General features: G+C 35.5%; 2 protein-coding genes and 1 pseudogene across 3 annotated transcripts; 2 read left to right on the forward strand and 1 right to left on the reverse strand.

Annotated features, from left to right (window-relative positions):
• Nucleotides 1–614: 614 nt before the first annotated feature.
• LOC143570778 (miraculin-like) lies at nt 615–2,616 on the reverse strand. Its single transcript, XM_077056345.1, has 2 exons — nt 2,216–2,616; nt 615–1,214 (listed from the first exon to the last, which is right to left on the reverse strand). The coding sequence occupies exons 1-2, from the start codon at nt 2,555–2,557 to the stop codon at nt 762–764; spliced, it is 795 nt and encodes a 264-aa protein (XP_076912460.1). The 5' UTR covers nt 2,558–2,616; the 3' UTR covers nt 615–761.
• A 3,408-nt stretch (nt 2,617–6,024) lies between these two features.
• Nucleotides 6,025–14,773, forward strand: LOC143570779 (protein STRICTOSIDINE SYNTHASE-LIKE 5-like). Its single transcript, XM_077056346.1, has 5 exons — nt 6,025–6,570; nt 8,199–8,506; nt 8,593–8,725; nt 8,828–9,039; nt 14,608–14,773. The coding sequence occupies exons 1-5, from the start codon at nt 6,148–6,150 to the stop codon at nt 14,663–14,665; spliced, it is 1,134 nt and encodes a 377-aa protein (XP_076912461.1). The 5' UTR covers nt 6,025–6,147; the 3' UTR covers nt 14,666–14,773.
• A 1,036-nt stretch (nt 14,774–15,809) lies between these two features.
• LOC143570797 (uncharacterized) lies at nt 15,810–18,489 on the forward strand (annotated as a pseudogene). Its single transcript, XR_013141994.1, has 3 exons — nt 15,810–15,975; nt 16,257–16,687; nt 17,797–18,489. The product of XR_013141994.1 is annotated as an uncharacterized LOC143570797 (transcript).
• Nucleotides 18,490–20,979: the final 2,490 nt, after the last annotated feature.

Raw genomic sequence — 20,979 nt, forward strand, 5'->3', positions numbered from 1 at the left:
AAATTTCATCTTTTAATTAAGGCAAATTGGAAATACATAATTCCAACTTTTGTGTTTTGATTGATAATAATCCCAATTTTAAAAATCATGACAAGTGGTTTCAACTTTCAATTATTTTTGTCTCAATGGACCTCCGTTAAAAAACAATTAATGCCGTTAAGTTTTTTCTCAAGTTTCAAACCGATGTTTTAGGACTTTTGATTGGAAGAACAATAAGATTCGACTGATGTAAAACTTATCTCGAAACGGTGATTCAGATAACATGATTTTTGTTAATTGGAAATTCAAACACCCAAATTGAAACATTGTTCATCACTTGGATCACCGTTTCAAGATAAGTTTTACATCGGTCGGCTTGTATCGTTCTTTCGATCAAAAGCCCTAAAACATCGGTTTGAAACTTGGGAAAAACTTAACGGCGTTAAGTGTTTTTTAACGGAGATCCATTGAGACAAAATAGTTGAAAGTTGGGATCGTTGGTAGTGATTTTTAAAGTTGAGATTATTATCGACCAATACACAAAGGTTGGGATTATTTATTTCTAATTTGCCTTTAATTAACAACCACACCAAGTCACATTTCATGCCAGCAACGTTATAGCGACGGCAAATGTATAGCGCTTTCAGCATTAAAACAAATTTTGACCATTAAACTTAGGTAGCTAAAAATAGCGACGACCAATAATTCAACCCGTATACATTTAATACATTCGTTTTTTATTTCTTCGACACAAATGTACCACATCCAACAACCATTCCACATCATTTTACCGAAAGACTAAGCGCGCTCACTTTAGCCGACAACTGACTAAACGTGCTTACTTTTGCCGACGTGCTAAACGCACCATAAGAACTCGTAAACACAACAGGAAAAACCGCATCAGTCCTAGCAAGATACCCATTACCATCAGCATCCGTAACAACACCTATATTGTAACAAGTGTAACCCGAACTACTTGGGCCGCACTTAAACGGACAGTTCTGAATCTGGTAGCTTTGCAACCCGGGCATCAAATTATCTTCCACTATTTGAAAACAACTCTCGGGCTTATTAAACTCCCCACCAGTTGTCACGGTTTCAACGTTCGCAACATCCTTATTTTTATCATCGTCGTCGTCGTCATCTTTCTTCTTCTTATTCTTATTCTTATCCTTATCTTTTTTACTTGTTAGAAGCGCGTTTTCTTCGTGTTTCTTCAGCGCGGTAGACGTCACCTGTTGGAGAATTCCGTGATTAGTAACTAGAATTATTTGAAAGTCGTGTAACACTTTCAGATTAAAATTATTTAGTGATTATTTAAATACTCAACCGTATAAAACTTGGACGAGATCAAGATTGTAGTATGATTTTATTTTTTTAAATAAATTAATGAACCAATGATACACGACCACCATAATTCAAATTTAAAATATTCATTAAAATCCGTCAATATTTTGACTTATGTTATTAACTATAGTTATACCCGACGTGTTGCGTTGAGCAGGTTGATAAAACCCAGGAGATGATAAACCCAAATGTTGTTGGTCCCGGACGCTGAGGCGGTAAGTCAGCGCAACTTCGGTCGGTTTCGGTTAAGTGCGTTATGATACCGGAACTAAAACCAAAAATAAAATAAAAACATATGAAACTTGAGGTGGATCAATTTAGTGGCGTCAGTCAGAAACACTCGGGCGTTGGGAAGATCCAAGCATTGCCGATCTCGGAAGTTGAGGCGGTGAGTCTACGCAAATTCGGTCGATTTTCATCACATTGGTTACAATACCGAAATTAAAACTAAATGCAGTTAGTCTACACGAATTTGTTCGGTTTCTATTTTATTTGTCACGATATTGGAACTAAAATAAAAAGAATTAAAAAAGAAATTCAACGACCATACGGTGCCATCAAGTGGACCAAGTGGCCCAATCGGCACTTATATGCACCAAAATTTGTAATTGTATAATAATAATAATAATATAAGGAGGATTCATTTTCTAATGAATTTTCAATATAATAAAAATAGTTAAATAAAAAAATTTAAGCTGACTTAACAGCTGGACCCAAGCCAAGGGCAGCCTGTAGGCGTTGCCCCCCTTGGATCGACCTTGTTTGTTAGATCATAATAAACTAAAGCAAATGTGGAGCTCACAGCTCCTAACTCGTTTAATACCATATATAATATGATTATATATTAGTCGACAAGTCAATCTAATTACACTAAAATATCTAACATCACCTTCCATATATTGGATCCGCTGCATGGGTTTATGACATTAGCCTCAATAGATATCGGGTACGCTCCACGAATGATTTGTTCGTCGAGAACGATGGGAGTGAAGGTGAACGGGACGCCATTGTTTACTTCAAATGGCTCTTGTGTAACGTTGAGAGGGCATGCGTCTTTGGTGGCCCGGGTGACGGTTAGGCCACCTCCGGTGCCGCGGAGGAGGGGGAGGATGTAGTACGGGATGCCGGTTAGAAGCTTGTTGCCGGAGGAGTCGTAGATTACGGCGGAAGTGGCCGAGAGAAGTGTGAGTGTGAAGATTAAAATGAAGGTGAAGGAACAAGTTATGTTCATGATGATAATAATATTTAAAAAGAGGAGAATGAATAATATTTGTATATTTGGATGCTATATTTTTTGGGGGATGAAATGGTAGTTATATATACGGAACTAAATTTATTATGGAAAATTTTTCAAAATAATATATTATTTTGACTATGGTTTTTGAGAAATAGCCCAACACTAAACAAAAACTCAAAACTAGCCTAAAAATCTCGTCAGATTTGACAGAAATCATTTCTGGTTTGACGGAATTTCAACACTGTCTGACGGAATTTTTGGACTTTTAAAAATCAAGCCACGTGTGATGTATTAATGGATCTGGCGGAATTTCTTAAAAAATCGTCGGATCCGACGGAATTTTAGCGGTCCGACGAAATTTTTCATAATCTACCTCTCGAACCCTAAATCTCCATAACCAATCCACATTGCTATCTTTCTAATTTCTCCACATAATCAAGCAAATCAATAGTGTAAATCGCTTAGTTTTTCGAGTAGAACACAATTAGAGTGTTCAATTTCACTCTAGAACTCAAAATCAAAACCCCCCGAATTGAAAAATCTAGGGTTCGTCGGACAAATTAAACAATAGATTCCGACAGAAGCATGAATTGAACCGTCATATCCGACTGTTTACTACTACGTCGGTTTGTTTCATATTGGACAAAACGGAAAATCATTGGATCCGACGAAATAATATGCTTTGTGGCGCGTTTTGATAGGGTTATTAACCAGTCGGATCAGAAACAGTTTCCCTCGGATCCGATGAGATTTTTCCGTTAGTTTGGGTTTTTGTTTTTTGGTCTTGAGCTATTTCTGAAAAACCATAGTCAAAACACGTTATTTTAGAAAATTTCTCATTTACTAATTATAATGAGTGTTTGGAAGTTAATATAAAGCTGATTAATTTAAAAGAAAAATATGTAGAATCAATAGGTGTGAATAAGAGATGTAAGATGAAGGTTCTAGGGACAGTGATGTTATCCTGATCCACATAAATTTATATCGGTCCCATACCTAGGCCATACGTGCATGGATAGGAAATACAAATAATACCAAGGAATGGAAAATGAAACAACAAAAAATAATGTCAAAACTGTTGCAGGCTATCATATCATAATCATATCAAAGAAACAATTGAGAATAAAATAATAATATCAACCTACGTACGTAAAAAGTTAAAACCTTTGTTGATACATAAATAAGTGGCTTTTCAAACAATATAGTGACTTTTAACTGTAAACGTAACTTAATGTGGATGATGTGGATTAAAAATGGGGTCTTGGTAGTTGGTGCATATTTAGTGTCTTGTTGAAGAGAGCCACGTGGAAATAGATTAGTCACATAAAGTTGAGATAAGTGGTCCAAAAGCGAGAGATGACCAAACTAAATTCTTATGAATATATAATAACTAGCTAGTTTAAAAACAAGAGAAAATGTATCATATATCATTGTATAATCCTAATTGGTAGCCTATTGTCTCAATAATTTTCATTCTACAAGATAACGATATATAATTCATCATCATTATCGTACTAAGTAAATCTCATTAATAACAAAATTATGGTAGAATCTGAGTATAGTAAGATGTAGAGAGCCTTAACTCTACCCCGTAGGAATATAGAGGCTGCTTCCAGTGAGACTCTCGGCTCGATAGTAGTTTTGCATCAAGCCTTGGACATAAGACACATAACACTCAACATTGAGACACCCGCCGATTGGTGCATGTACATTTGTCTTTCGGCAATCAACGCCACCACATGATGCCTGATTAACTTTCCGCCACTTTTAACGTTATTTTCACGAAATTAGTAAAATAATTTCAAAGTTAGTGTAATTTCACTTTTGCCTACTTGAGGACCCACATATATACATTATATGCCCATATTAACTATAATGATATATAGTTACATACTTAGTAGATTCGCATGACTTTAACTTAACTACTCTAAAAAGTAAAAACACCGTCCCACTCTAACGGTACCGCTTATGTCTTGCAAATGGTGTTCATGTAACTGTTGGTCAACGGCTTCTAATGATTGTTTTTGCCGTATAAAAAAAATTATCGAAGTGCAATTACTTATTCATGTTTAGACGAACTTTTCACCATCTCTTATTCCCTTTAATTCCACAATATATTTTCCTATAGACATGTCATCCCATGATCGTAGGCACATATATGCTACCAAAAAACCATATACGAGTTCACAACAATTTACTCAAGTTTAACCCTTCCAAGTGCCACTATTTTGCCAATGTTTTCACCACAACTTCAAAATCAATCCCAATAGGATATTAGGCCAATGTTTTCACCCAACCAGTTCAACAATTTATGATCCAACTTCAACCGCAATCACAATTTGTTTTAGAAACACAAACAGGAAATTTGTGCACCACCAAATCCAACATTCGTATGAAGAAAGTGATGAAATTCAACACCCTCCAATTAACGAACAATTGGAAGAAGGTTATGACGATTCTCTGGACGCGCCCCACCCCAATAACCGTCAGTAGGAGTGAGTCAAGGCCATGGAGTACCAATGAAGACTTGGTTACCTAAAATCAGTAACAACCATAATCATTTTTGAATTGGATTCTTGAATATTGTAAAACCAAGTGGCAGTATGTACATATATGTTTATCAGATGAACAATATTGCACCCTCAGTCAACGAAAAAGAAGGCATTGAGTGGTTTGTAACAAATTACATCCTTCTAAAGGATGACTTTTAGTTATAACTTATAAGACGTCCAATGTAATTAATAAACATTAAGGACCCAATATACAAGTAGGTATATATTGCTACAACAAATAAGGGACAATAAAGGGGTGCCATGTTCCCAAGGGTTATCAGCTTTGTCACATTCCTTCGTCAAAACCTGTCAACATAAAAGAATTCGTTAGAAGGGGACCAGAAACGGGGTCTCTGGACCACCCTTCGATGCTCAACATTAGTCATTTGTATGAAGTAATAATATAAGTAAAGTAGACAATAACGATGTGTAAATGTAAGGAGCATGGAGTGAGATGGTCACTTTATACGACCGCTCGGGCTAGCTGTAGACAGCTTGATCGTTTCAGCGGAACGCTTCAACAGCTTAGGAGCTAGCTACTTCAGCAATAAGTGTGGAGATTATTCTAGAGAGGAGAGTATTTTTTTAGAGAGAAAGAGATGGATTGTGATTATATAAAACATTAATTAGTGAGGTTATGATTCTAGAAAATATTCATTAATGAATTATATGACAATCTATAGATGAAAACCGAATTACTTAAAAGCCTATGTGGACATGCTAGTCGAAGGTCATGTAAATATCTTGTATTGCTTTAATGGTATAGTAAAATCATATATTACTCTTTTTTTTGTTATTAGTATTTTGTTGGGTTGTATATTTATTTATATTCTAATATAGAGTTTGGTACTTAATTAAGCTCCGTTAATGATCAACATTATAAGATAATATTAATCCTATACCACTTGTTTGACTGATTTTAAAGTTATTGGCATGTAGTGGACTGAAGCTACAAAGTCAAAAACGAGCCACAGCTACACATTATATAATATCATACCACTTTTACCTTAGCAAAATCAAATTTTCCCACAAATGGCTAACTTAGCCAACACAACCAAAAACAGCACTAGTTCATGGAGTATCAGTCTTGTATTTGTCACGTTGGTTGTTATCGTGATAGCGGTGCTTGTTATCCATCTTGATGAATTTGAGACCGTGCCATACCCGATGCATGAAATTAGAAAACCGGTTGTTGTATCAGCTAGAAAAAATGCAGCCAATCTTCCTGGTTTGGAAAAGATAGGGGTCGGTCAGTTGATTGGACCCGAGGATATCGCCTATGAACCAAAACCGGGTTTTGTGTACACGGGTTGTGGGGACGGGTGGATCAAACGAGTCAAGTTGAATGACTTGGCGGGTGAGACGGTAGTTGAGAATTGGGTTAACACGGGTGGTCGGCCTCTTGGTGTCTCGGTAGCGGATTCGGGTGATGTGTTTGTGGCTGATGCTTTTAAGGTTGGTTCTTTTTCTTATATTTGTTTCATACTAGACGAGTGCCCGCGCGATGCAGCGGGTGTTTAAATGCGAACCCTATTAATCACGTAACAACTGTGAGTGTTCATGGTTCGGTTTAAAACCTTCAACTGGTCATCGGTTGGTTTCACCGCTGAGTTTTTTACTTTCAGTCGGTTGTTTTTTACTTCCTTTATCATTTCAAGTATCATATTTTGACTTAGTTGGAATTGATGATATGGTTAAATTAATAATTATTTTAAATAAAATTTATTATCAAAGCTTAAACTGTTAAACCAAACCAGAACCGGACCATTAATAACAGTTTGGTTTCAATTTTCAATGGTTTAGTTTTGGTTTTGGATGACAAAAGATGGGTACTAACGGTTGGACTCACAAGCTTATAACTTAAAAACAATCAAAACCGGCATTGAACATCCCTACGTAACATATTAACTTTTTTAATGGAAAATTTTATAACAATATTATACTCAAATTATAGAGAATAAAATACTTGTTTTTATGGTGCAATATTTTTACAAAAATATTAACGTATGTAAAACTTATTGTCGTTTAAAAATCGTGGTTGAGAAGTTGGTTTAAAATTGAAACTAAAAAAAGAATATGGTTAAAGATGAGGGGGCAAACTTGTAAGTTGAGTGATTTGTGTGTAAAAGACAAGTATACCCATAATTACACATGTACTTTATGTATTAACACTTGTAAAACTTTTAAAATTAAGTGTCTTAATTTGCCCTTGTTTGGTGTATTATATATAGTATAGATAAAAAGCTACCGAACAAAACATTATAAAGGAGTTTGCGGGTTGACGGATCAATCAAACGTGATATGAATCCGAAAATTGTGTCACACAAGAATCCGAACATGATACGTGTATTATTGGATTGACATGAACACGACCCGAACAAGTTAACCTTAAAGGGTTAAAGTAATCAAATAACACGAGGTACTAAAAAAAGTGTGTTAAATACTGAGTGCCAGATAGAGGTGCACGTCCAAAGCGGTTAACCGGTTAGAAATCGGTCCCTCTCTAATTGGTTTCTATCCGGAAAAAAATTGGCAGTTAGTAGCCGGGTATTCATTTTGGCCCCAAAACCGGTTAACTGAAACAGGTGTTAGGTTTTAAAATTATTTTTTTAACCAGTTTTTTTTCCGGTTATTTACCAGTTAAGGTTTTTGTGCTTGAAAACCAGGTAGTATCCCAACCCAATGAACCGGTCTAAACGATTAATTTACCAATGACCAATAACCGATTATTAAATTAACCGATTTTCAAATAACTGGTTTATACATGTCTAGTGCCAGATTTAGTTGTTGGACTTCCAGGCTTAGACCAAAATGCCATACCCCTTTCAAAACTTAGGCCAGAGTGGCTTTGACTTCCAAACTCAACCCAATTAAACTTACACTAACAAAACTTTGAAAAAATGAGGTTGATGTTGTGCCTTTTTAACCGGGTTACGAGGCCGCCACTGAGCGTGTTTTTATGTCGTGTTAGAAATCACACCCCAACTCATAGATCATTCGACGTATTAAAATTAAATAACTATAGAAATTTGCATACTTCAAAAAAAATATTTGCTAATTGATAAACAACCGGTTGGTTATAGGGACTGATAAAGGTAAGTTTAGATGGCGAGATAGAGGTATTGACCGACGAGGCCGAGGGAGTGAAGTTAGGGTTTACTGATTGCGTAGTTGTTGCAAAAAACGGTATGGTGTATTTCACCGATGGGTCATCTAAGTACGGCTACGATAAAGGAATGCTACCCCTTTTGGAAGGTAGACCTCATGGTAGATTATTGAGCTATGATCCTTTAACCAAACAAACACAAGTGCTCGCTCGAGACCTTTACTTTTCTAACGGTGTTGAACTTTCACCAAACCAAGACGTTGTTAACTTTTGCGAGAGCTTCATGTAAGATTTATAAACTAATCTCATTAAAAATAACTTTAACCACTTGTATATGTATTATAAGTATTAAACACGACTTGATGTCGCAGGATGAGGTGCTCTAGATATTATTTACAAGGCGACAAAAATGGGTCCATTGATGTTTTTATCGATGGTTTACCTGGTTTTCCAGACAACCTACGATATGATGGAGATGGGCATTACTGGTTGGCAATTGCATGGGTAATGGTGTCTTTTATGTAGTCTATGACTTACTAGACTAGGACTTGTTAATTATGATTGATTGATTTCTTATGTTATATAAAGAATTGCGTGTTGATACAGGATAATTCATTTTTAACGCAAGTTACAATGACATATCCATTTGTACGCAAGATTATGGCATTTGGGCTTAAACACCTACATAAAATGCCTACCCTCACGAAGTTTGGCGGAGTCATGGCGCTAGATTTGGATGGAAAACCAGTCGGAGGCTACTTCGATGACTCATGGAGTTTTACAACATCGGGTCTGAAGATTGGGGAACATTTGTACATGTTGTATAAACAGAATTAACGTACCCGTAAATGACGCGTGATTGAATACCGTAATGATGAATTAAATATAGCAACTTGGATTAATCTTGGAATCGTGATGTCACTATCAGATTAAACTATTTGAGGGTACACTCAATGCTTAATCGGATTAGACCAAGATTTACTTGAGAAACAGAATTTTGATATTGATAATCTTGTGAGAAAACCTTCTACCAAATTTGTGATGATCATAAGAGATTTTGTTGTGTCTGTTGTTTGTCTACGGTTATTCTACAACCGTCATCCATCAAATAATATATATATTGATCACAAAACAAACGGATCCTTAAAAGGATCATTATCAACTTGACCCATATCCAATTAATCTCAAAAGCCTTTTAGGTAAGCTTATATGCAATTTAATATAAAATGCCCAATTCATTAAATATGAATTAAAACCAATTAATTACAAGACATGGCCCAACCGACAACACAAATATTATTATTGAACGAGCCTGCACTCCCGCATCTCCTAACCCGTTAATAAATAATAATATTTACTAGATCATCAAGTTAATCCAATATTACTAAAATCATGTTGATAACACTAAAATTATCAACATTCCTCCCCCATTTTAGTGATATCCATGATTAACTTAAACATCCTCACAGTAACACAAACACATGCATAAATGAAAATGTCCTGTGGATTGAATTTTCATTTTAGTATTTACGCGTTACAAATATTAGAATAACAAGGGTGTCACTATGGATTGAACCCATGTTATCCATTTTTAATACATGTAGGTAAATACACATGCGTTTACAAATCAAATTCACTTGACACGATATTTTACTAGCCTGTGTCCTAATCCTTCAAAGAATATATCAAAGCTCAAGTCCAAAGCTTCTTGAAGCAGCTAAACTTCATACTCTTATAGGTAGTTCACTCTTCTTGCACCTGCATTGCAATTTATCAATGAACTATTAAGAAGTTATACTTCAACCTCCTTTTATCTTGCAGTCCAAACACATACCTTGGGATGATTATATTAATGTGTTTCAATATCTTTATGACAAGCTTGCCACATTGAATTCAACACCTAACGTTGTATTAGATGGGAATTGGGTGTCTTGACATAAGATATTTAAATGGACTTTAAACCCATCCCCTTAGCTGATTTATTCACGAGATCTCTTCCTAACCCTTTTGTTAGATGATCTGCTAAATTAAGCTCAGATCTTACAAATTCAACTGATATCACACCATTCATGATTAACTCTCTAATCATACTATGTCTAACACCTAATTGTCTAGATTTCCCATTATACACTTGACTATATGCTTTAGCCAAGGTAGCTGCACTATTACACCTGGTGATATCGGTTTTGGCCACAAAGGAATCTCAAAAATTAAGTTTCTGAGCCATTCAGCTTCTTTGTCGGCTGCTGCCAAAGCTACAAATTCAGATTCCATTGTCGAATTTGTGATGCAAGTCTGCTTCTTTGAAGCCCAGGAGATAGCACCACCACCAAGTAGGAATACCCACTCACTAGTGGAAGAATAATCTTCCATATTTGTTATCCAGCTTGCATCAGAATACCCTTCTAATACTGAAGGAAAACCTGAATAACACAAACCATAATTCATAGTTCCTTTCAAGTATTTAAGCAGTCTGTTTACTGCTTGCCAATGTTGAGCACTAGGATTACTAGTATATCTGCTCAAATTTCCCACGGCATAAGCTATGTCAGGCCTTGTGCTAATCATAGCATACATCAAGCATCCAATGACCTTTGAATATTCTAATTGTGACACTGAATCACCTGAATTAGTCATCAACCTACCATTTGGATCTATAGGAGTGCTAACAGGAGAACAATTAAAATGATTAAATTTCTTCAACACTTTCTCAATGTAATGAGATTGTGTCATGGTTATACCGTGGTTACTCCTTTTAATCCTTATACCAAGGATCACATCTGCCTCCCTCATATCCTTCATTTCAAAATTAGAAGACAACAATTTCTTTGTCTTATCAACCTGATCTTGGTTAGTACCAAAGATCAACATGTCATCCACATATAAGCAAATGATCACTCGTTTACCAGAGGAATCAAATTTTCTATAGACACACTTATCAGCTTGGTTTAAAAGAAACCCATTAGATAAAATCACTTCATCAAATTTTTAATGCCACTGTTTAGGTGCTTGTTTCAAACCATATAATGATTTAATAAGTTTACACACTTTGTGTTCCTAACCAGGTAATACAAAACCCTCGGGTTGTTTCATGTATACCTCCTCTTCTAATTCACCATTCAAGAATGCAGTTTTCACATCCATTTGGTGAATGATCAAGTTATGAATTGAAGCAAGACCTATAAGAAGTCTTATAGTGGAAATTCTTGCAACCGGAGCATATGTATCAAAGAAATCAATTCCTTCCTTTTGCTTAAAGCCTTGAATAACCAATCTGGCTTTAAACTTATCTATGCTTCCATCAACTTTCATCTTTCTCTTAAAGATCCATTTACAACCCAATGGTTTGCAACCAGGAGGCAATTCAGTCAATTTACATGTATTATTATGCATGATAGAATCCATCTCATCTTGGATGGCCTCTTTCCAGAAGGAAACATCCATAGAAGCCATTGCTTCATTATATGTCTTAGGTTCCTCTTCAATATTGAAACAATATTGATACTGATATTCAACCTCATTTCTGGTCCCTTCAACTAAATAAAGGTGAAAGTCGAAGCCAAAAGACTTAGGCTTTTTGGTTCTAGTACTTTTCCTAGGTTCGTTAGGAACACTTATACTGCCATTTCCATCAGATGCCTTCTCAACAGGATTAGAAATCCCACCTTGAAAATTCTGAATGACGTCTCTAGGTTTAGGCATAGAAGTGAATCTATTTTCATCAAAGATAGCATCCCTAGACTCAGTGACAGTGTTCACAGAAACTGAATCATTATGTTCTAATACATAGAACCTATAAGCTTTTGAATTTTCTGCATAGCCTATGAAAATGCAGTCTATTCCCTTTTCACCCAAATTCTTTATCTTGGGTTCAGTAAGACGTACAACAGCCCTACAACCTCAAACTTTCAAATAGTTCAAGTTTGGAGGTTTCTTTTTCCATAACTCATAAGGAGTTATTTTATTCTTTTTATCGGGAGTTATATTTAATAAATAACATGCTGTAAGCATAGCTTCTCCCTAGAACCCATCACTAAAACTCGAGTAAGATAATAAAGAATTTATCATTTCCTTCAAGGTTCTATTTTTCCTTTCAGCCACACCATTTTGTTCTGGTGTATATGGTGCTGTGGTTTGATGTATTATTCCAGTTGATTGAAAATATACTGGATCATAATACTCCCCTCCTCGATCAGTTCGAAGAGTTTTAATAAAATCACCATGAAGCAATTCAACTTCTTGCTTATAAATCTTGAATTTATCAAGTGCTTCATCTTTAGCATGTACAAGATATACGTAACAATATCTTGTTGCATCATCGATATAAGTAACACCATATTTCTTATTACCAAGTGAAGGTGTATTATGGTAGTCACATAAGTCTGAATGAACAAGTTCTAATAACTTAGAATTTCTTTCAACATTTTTAAATGGTTTTCTTGTAATCTTTGTTAATTCACAAGTATGACATTTATTTTTATTCATATTAAAAGCAGGTATTAAACTCATCTTAGACATTTCTTTCATTCTAAAATAATTCACATGACCTAATCTAGCATGCCATAAATTAGAATCATAATCTATCCTGCTTTCAGATGATGATACAAAACAAACAGATTCAATAGCAAACGGAACATTAATATTAAGTTTAAACATACCACTACACAAATATCCAAATCCAAAAAAATGTTCCATGTCGAGATAATATAAACTTATCTGACTCAATAACCTGCTTAAAACCATAATTATTTAAAACAATCCCAGACAGAAGATTCTTTCGAATCCCTGGAACGTACAACACACTATCCAACAACAAATGTTTTCCAGATGTAAATACAAGCTTGACTTTCCCGATTCCTTTAATAGGTTCGGTTGCTACATTTCCCATTCTGAGTACAGATCCATCTTCAACTGGTTCAAAATTTTCGAACCATTTCAGATCCTTGCATACGTGACTCGTAGCACCCGAGTCTACCCACCATGCAAGCATGTCATCCTGTACATAAAAGGATTCGGAAATAAATGATACACAATTCTCTACCGAATTGTTTTTAAGAACCATTGGACTTTTCGAGTCCAAAACCAAACTCAAAGACCGAGTTTCATTTATTTCACAACCCAATGGGTTTTTTCTATCTTGTACACATCCAGTTGGTTGATTACCAGGACCATGGTCCATCAACCCCATGTGAGTACCATAAACAGTTTCCTTATTAACTTTGTTTGGATCTTTTGACTCGCTAGGACCCGCCTCATCAGGCCCGTTTCCACCCGTAAACTTAATTCGACAATCAGACTTTAAATGTCCCCATTTTCCACATATCCCCAACAAGACTTAGTCTTCTTTTTGGGATAAACATGGTCCCGGTTGAACTTTCGTTTATTTCCCATTGTCATAATTTATTATTTTATGGAATAAGTATGCAATGATTCTAAATCAAAATATAAACACTATATGAATATAATTGGTAAGATAACAAATGAAAAATTCAATACCACTGAATCCCTTCTGTTTACTCAAACTATATAGGATAAAACGTTTGTTTTTGATTTTTATAAAATCATTCTATGTTTTCAATATCTTACGCCACCATATATCATATTCAAGATTCCAAAAGTCAAATCCAAAACATAATCTAATATCGATGACTATATATTAACCATAGCAATTCTTAATTCCAACACTAATCCCAATTCGATGCACCCCAAAATCCAATACGGGATTTTTATTTTTCAATCAGTGCAATCAAATAGTTTAATCTTTGTTGTATAAACAGAATTAACGTACCCGTAAATGACGCGTGATTGAATACCGTAATGATGAATTAAATATAGCAACTTGGATTAATCTTGGAATCGTGATGTCACTATCAGATTAAACTATTTGAGGGTACACTCAATGCTTAATCGGATTAGACCAAGATTTACTTGAGAAACAGAATTTTGATATTGATAATCTTGTGAGAAAACCTTCTACCAAATTTGTGATGATCATAAGAGATTTTGTTGTGTCTGTTGTTTGTCTACGGTTATTCTACAACCGTCATCCATCAAATAATATATATATTGATCACAAAACAAACGGATCCTTAAAAGGATCATTATCAACTTGACCCATATCCAATTAATCTCAAAAGCCTTTTAGGTAAGCTTATATGCAATTTAATATAAAATGCCCAATTCATTAAATATGAATTAAAACCAATTAATTACAAGACATGGCCCAACCGACAACACAAATATTATTATTGAACGAGCCTGCACTCCCGCATCTCCTAACCCGTTAATAAATAATAATATTTACTAGATCATCAAGTTAATCCAATATTACTAAAATCATGTTGATAACACTAAAATTATCAACAATAGATTGGTTCCATTGAAAGACCATACTTTTTGCGCCTTAATCTTACTCAAAACCCTCCTATTGGTGGAACCATATGAAGCCTATATGTATTTTTTACATTGGAATTTCTTTTGTTAATGCTGTAATCTTTTTGTTACTGTAACAATATGATATTTCTTGTTATGGAGAGAGAAAATATTATTATGAATGAAGTTAGTTTGTGATATCTAAAAAATAAATAACTCTATTTTGGTGTGTTCGGTTGCAAATAATTGGAATTCACTTTTTTCAAATTTCTTAAATAAATGAATTCCAAATCTTTCCAAAATGTGAGTGAATTCAAGTAAATATTTTGGAATATTCGAGCGTTTGACTAACTTGGCCATGTTCGGCTGTTTTCGCATTCGAGTCGACGTTCTAGGTCATAGCGATTTTAGGTTGTCGCTCCGTTTCGGTTCGCGTTCGGTTCGATGTCCCTGGTGGATTCGCGTTATGTTTGACGCCCCGGGTCAAGTCGCATTCGGTTCGACACTTTTACTTTGGTTTGACATTCCAGGGCAGTTCGGTTCAACAATCCGCGTGGTCAATTTAGTTCGAGGATCTAGGTTAGTTCGGTTTGACGCCTCGAATCAGTTCGCGTTCAATTCAATGCTCCAGGTCAGTTCGGTTTGACGTTCCGGGTCAGTTTAGTTCAACACTCTAGGTCAGTTCACTTCGGTTTGACGCTCTAGGCCAATTCATTTCGGTTCGACAATCCGTGCCAGTTCGCGTTCGGTTCAATTGTCGACCCAAATGCAACCCATATCGTCGTCGTGAACACGACCCGATCGCGTTACCGACTGTCGACCCGAATGCGACCCAGAACGTCTATCCGAAATGCGACACCGAGAGTAAACCCGGACCGTCGATCTCGAACCGAATGTTGACCAGAACGTAGACCCAGACGCGATACGTAACATAGACCCGGACCGTAGACTTGGTCGGTCGACTCGAACGCGACCCGGGTTCTTGACCTGAACATGGTGCGGTTGGCTAGAGATGGAGTGGTATTCATGATAATAGATTTCAATTCATTTATCAAACGAACAGACATACAAACCTATATAAAAGTACCCATTGATAGATTGTTTATAACACATAGTCAATTCAAAATTTCAAATCCTTATTATTCTTTAATCCAACAATACACACCCACCTACAACTTCCATCTCCGTCACAAATCACCACCACCGGGTACCGGCAATGCCTCCACCACCACCAACGCCTCTTGCACCGGGATTACGGTTTCACCCGACCGATAAAGAACTCGTCATGTACTATTTGAAACCCAAGGCGTCCGGTAAACCATTCCGGTTTCCCGCCATCAAAGAACTCGACGTCTACATATACCAACCATGGGAACTCCCAAGTATTCAACATCTTCTTCATATTTATTTATCTTTTAACTATGTTGCATAGCGTGCAACAAGTTATGCTGCTATTTATTTTGATTTGTAAAACCCGATCTTTTAAAAACTACATCTCGGAGTCACACATGACATTACTATGCATGCATGACCCGCTAATATTTATTATATTTTCAATCATTTCATAATATTTTGATTACAATATACGATTCTTGAATAATTAAAACATGAATTCATCAAATTTTGAACTGTGTATATTATTATTATTGATCTTGTATGATTGGCTATTCATTACTGAAGACAAAAGACCAAAAATGGTACTTCTTTAACCCCATCAAGAAGCACGGCATCGGTTCGCAGCGTGCAACCGAAAACGGCTACTGGAAGCCAACCGGGCAGGACCGGCGTGTGCAGCATAAATCAAAGACCATAGGGATAAAGAAAACACTTGTTTTCTACAGCGGTCGAGTCCCAGATGCCAACCGGACTAATTGGTTCATGCATGAGTATCGCCTTTCAGATCACAAGTTGCTAGTAACACGGGATTCGTTTGTGTTATGTAGAATTTTCCTAAAGAGCGTGCTCGAGCAACCAAACGGGGACTGTTATGCGCGGTTTGTTGAGGAGGAGTGGACCGATGATGCGGAGTTTATGGTTCCCTGTGGTGAACCAGATGATGGAGAAATTTGCCCAGAAGGAATTGATATTGTGCAGGTGTTATAACTGTTTATCTTTTACTAAGCTTGATATCGATACTTGTTTAGCGTAGGAGAACTCAAGCTCGGTTCGTTTTAAACGAGCTTAGCTTAAATGAGCTCAGGCTGGAACAGTAATAAACGAGTCATTTATATGTTTATAATTAAAATAAGGGATTACTCTATAGAATGATAATCAAGTTTTGAAACTGTTCCAATCAGGTCACTCATTCCATTCAGGTCACTAAAGTTTTATTTTTGTTTTAATCCAAGATATTTTACCTTAATAGAAGGTTATGCAAGTTTTTTTTTATTTCTACATAGTTTGACATTGATTTTTTTTTTGTAAATTAACAAAATTAGTAAAAATTGAGAAAAAATATTTTAGCTGCGAAAAATTGCCAAAAATATTTGAAAAATTGAAAAAAAACATTTCAGATTTTTCTGCAATTTTTCATTATTTTTTTTTTTGCAGTATTTCACTGTTTAAAAATTATTTTTTCAATTTTAAATTCTTTTTTTGCAATGTCAAACTATTAAGAAATAAAAAAAACCTAGATAACCTGCTATCTAGATAAAATACCTAGGATTAGAACAAAAATAAAACTTTAGTTACCTGATTGGAACAAAACTTTTGATGAGTGACCTGATTATTTAAGAAATAAAAAAAACCTAGATAACCTGCTATCTAGATAAAATACCTAGGATTAGAACAAAAATAAAACTTTAGTTACCTGATTGGAACAAAACTTTTGATGAGTGACCTGATTATTTAAGAAATAAAAAAAACCTAGATAACCTGCTATCTAGATAAAATACCTAGGATTAGAACAAAAATAAAACTTTAGTTACCTGATTGGAACAAAACTTTTGATGAGTGACCTGATTATTTCAGTTTCAAAACTTGGTTACTATTCTATAGGCTCGTTTAAGCATCTGAGCCAGCATGACTTCGATAAATGAAGCTTGGGCTTATTTAGTAAAAAACTTATTTTTAGGCTTGAGCTCATTTAATTTCAATTCGAGGTTCTAGCGAGCCAGTATCGAGTAGTTCACGTATTGGCTCGTTTAGACCTCTAGTCTTAACTCATTGATACAATGATCAATAACAATGATTACATTTTACAGGAAGCTTCTGTTGAGGAACCCAAAACAAGCCCGTTTGTTTGCGAGTTGGAAACATCAGAAGACTGTGGCTGTGGTTTACACTGTGAACCCGGGCTCAAAACATTCTCCTTGTTCCATAACAAAAGACTAAAGCGAGTGACCCGAACTCAGACGGTTCACAAAACTCCATTACCACCATAAGTCAATATCCGAGAAGAGAGGTCGTGGAGTTGCAACTATTTGAGTCGGTTGAAGCCAAAGAATGCGACCGCAAGCCATGCAGTCATTTTTTGATGCTGCAGCACTCGAGAAATACGTGCCTCCAGGTTATTTGAAGTTGATAAGTGATTTGGAGAGTGAGATTGTTAATGTTTCAAGGGAGAAAGAGAATCTGAAGACTGAAGTGATGCAAGCACAGTTCGTGATCGATGTTCTGAAGTCACGGGTTGAGGTTTTGAGCAATGGGACGGGTGAGTTCAGGCCCGTCGGTTAGGGTGGTTTGCGCACGGTTTAAACCGGGTAGTTTGTTAATATGTTGTGTCCAGTTTTGTTAGTTTTGAACCTGAGGATGGTTTTGATATATGTGTCATTTGTCAATGTGTGTTAAGGTGTTCATTTGTGGTGATTACTATATGCTATGAAGGCTTGTCATTGCTGCAGTACATTTGTAATATGAATATGATTCTCTGGTTCAGAAAATTTCACTAATTGATCTATGTATAATACATGATTTATCAAGTTATAGCTTTCAGAGTAAATATAATTATCGGGTGAGGTTACTGTACAATAATTGCTTAACGTACGATAGGTACGTGAGATGCTCAAAGGCAAAAACCAAAAACGCTCAAGACAAAAATACTAAAACGCTCAGCCAAAAACCTAAAACGCTCAAAAACATTTTTCGAGAAGAAAAGTAAAAAATTGATCGAGTAACGATCCAAAACTGTTTATTTCGGTGAACCAATGATTAATTGGATATGTACTGACGATTTCGAGATCTTGTGATGTGATTTCGTGGATTAATTTCATGAATATAAGTATTCTCGTACCTAATGTACGTTAAAAAATTATTGTATTCTATCTTTTCTCTACAATTTCCCTTTAAAATTTGGTTACTAGCTAACGACGTTTAAAAGGTAAGAAAGTTAAATCAGTTCAAAACGTCAAATCGTGAAAACCAGCCAGTAGGCTGATCTACCAAACCTGACCAGTTTAGTTTACAGCTTCCAAAATCGTAAACAGTTTGGGTTAGAACCTTTACTAATCGGTCTAATCGTACCAAACATGATTCACAAGGTCTATATATTGTTTGTTTAATTGTTATGCTTAGCCTGGCAAAACAAATCCAAATAGATTTTATAGATTTTTTTTGGGTCAATTGTTGGAATACCATATGCCCGAGACACATAATTAGGTTAATGCGGCTAGCCGTGTTTGATCCAAGTCGGGTCATACCCAATAACGAGTTAGACACACACCAATTATATATTTGTTAAGATAAGATCTATAAAACAAATACAGAACACGATACATTCAGAAAATCGGGTTTCTGAATATTTACTTGAAAGTGTTAAATAAATTAATTGGTTAATTTATTTATTCAAATAATTATTATTGGAATAATTATTTAACTATGTATTCTTTTATAAAATGGTTTATAAAAGATGGGGTGTTTATATATTTTATAAAATATAAAATATAAAATAAAAAAAAAAAAAAAAAAAAAAAAAAAAAAAGGATATAATTGGGGCCGGTTTTGGGTGGGCCCCACACCCCATAGTCTTGATCACATCATGTCATATATTTGGTAATGGATACATGATCAAAAATACCAAACATCATGGGTGTATGTGTATGTATAATGAAAATACATGATGATCAAAGAGATAACATTATTAATATACTTTCAAGTAACCAAAAACAAAACAACTCTTCCTTTCTTTCTTTCTTGTTTACGGCCAAAAGAAAAAGGAAGGGCTCGGGTCTCGTTTTTCGTGTTCAAGCTTCCTAGCATAGCTCGGTGTGTGTTGGAGACTCGGGGTATATTCCGTTTGAGGGTTTTCCTTTGAAAGTCTAGCATTCACATCATCATCTTCTTCAACCATCTACTAAACTCTTAAAGGGTTAAGAATGTAAGTATTTACTAGCTTGATAGTTTAGCTTTTCCGTATCATTTGATCCTTGCTTCGGGTTTCTAGTAAATAGATTATTGGTAATCTTATAACATGAATAAACTAGGTTATTCATGAACATATACATATGTTTAGTTTGTAAACATCACGCTTCCGCCTTAATTGTCACTAGTTAAATGGTTAACTAAGTTTGTTAATTTCATAGAAACCCAACAAATGGCATCAAGAGCCGGGATACGGGAAACTAAGCTTCGGGTTCTCGGTTTTATTTTTTTTCCCCTTGAAAGATTTTATACAAAAAAATTAACATGCATGATTTTTCTTTGTATTTAATCTTGTTATTGTTTTTGGCTTTGTTCAAAAAAAAAAATAAAAAAAAAAAAAATAATAATAAAACCGAGTATATGGGCCGAAGCCCAAATCGGGTGATTTTGGGCCGAAGCCCACTTGTATATGGTTATTGGGCTAACCGGACATAAAAGGGAAAAAGCTATATGGGCCGAAGCCCATTTTTGGTTAAATGGGCCGAAGCCCGTGAGCTTTTTAATTGGGCCGAAGCCCATGTGTTTTGCACATGTGGGCCGAAGCCCATAATCATGTTATTGGGTCAAGCCCAAATTGGGTTGGGCTAGGCCCGATAAAGTCAAGGGGTTTTGGAACGGGTTCCTAAAACATAACGGGTTATGTTTGTTAATACTAGACCGAGCCGTAGACCAAGTGGATGTTTGTTTGTGGTTGATGTTGTGATTGTAGTTAATTATTCAAGTTTCGGTTTGTAATAATTAATTAGGGGCAATTTTGTAATTTTGTAATTATTTATTCATATGGGTATGTAATAAATAGGTTATTTGTAATATCTTTATTTTATAGAAAAATGTATTAGGACATTTGTTTTGTAATATAAAGAAGATTGCAAAATTGGAAGTTTGGGCCTAATTGGGCCGGGTATGGTGATAATGGGTCTCACAAGCCCATTAAGGGATTCAAGCCCAAAAGGACCTAAGCCCACCAATTGAGCCCAAATGGAAGCTTATGGAAGCTAAGGCCCAAGTTCAAGCCCAGTGGATCACAA

The sequence above is a fragment of the Bidens hawaiensis genome, unplaced genomic scaffold (assembly GCF_021521415.1).
Source record: "Bidens hawaiensis isolate Kalapana, Puna unplaced genomic scaffold, B.hawaiensis_p1.1 tig00025049_1, whole genome shotgun sequence".
NCBI lineage: Eukaryota > Viridiplantae > Streptophyta > Magnoliopsida > Asterales > Asteraceae > Bidens > Bidens hawaiensis.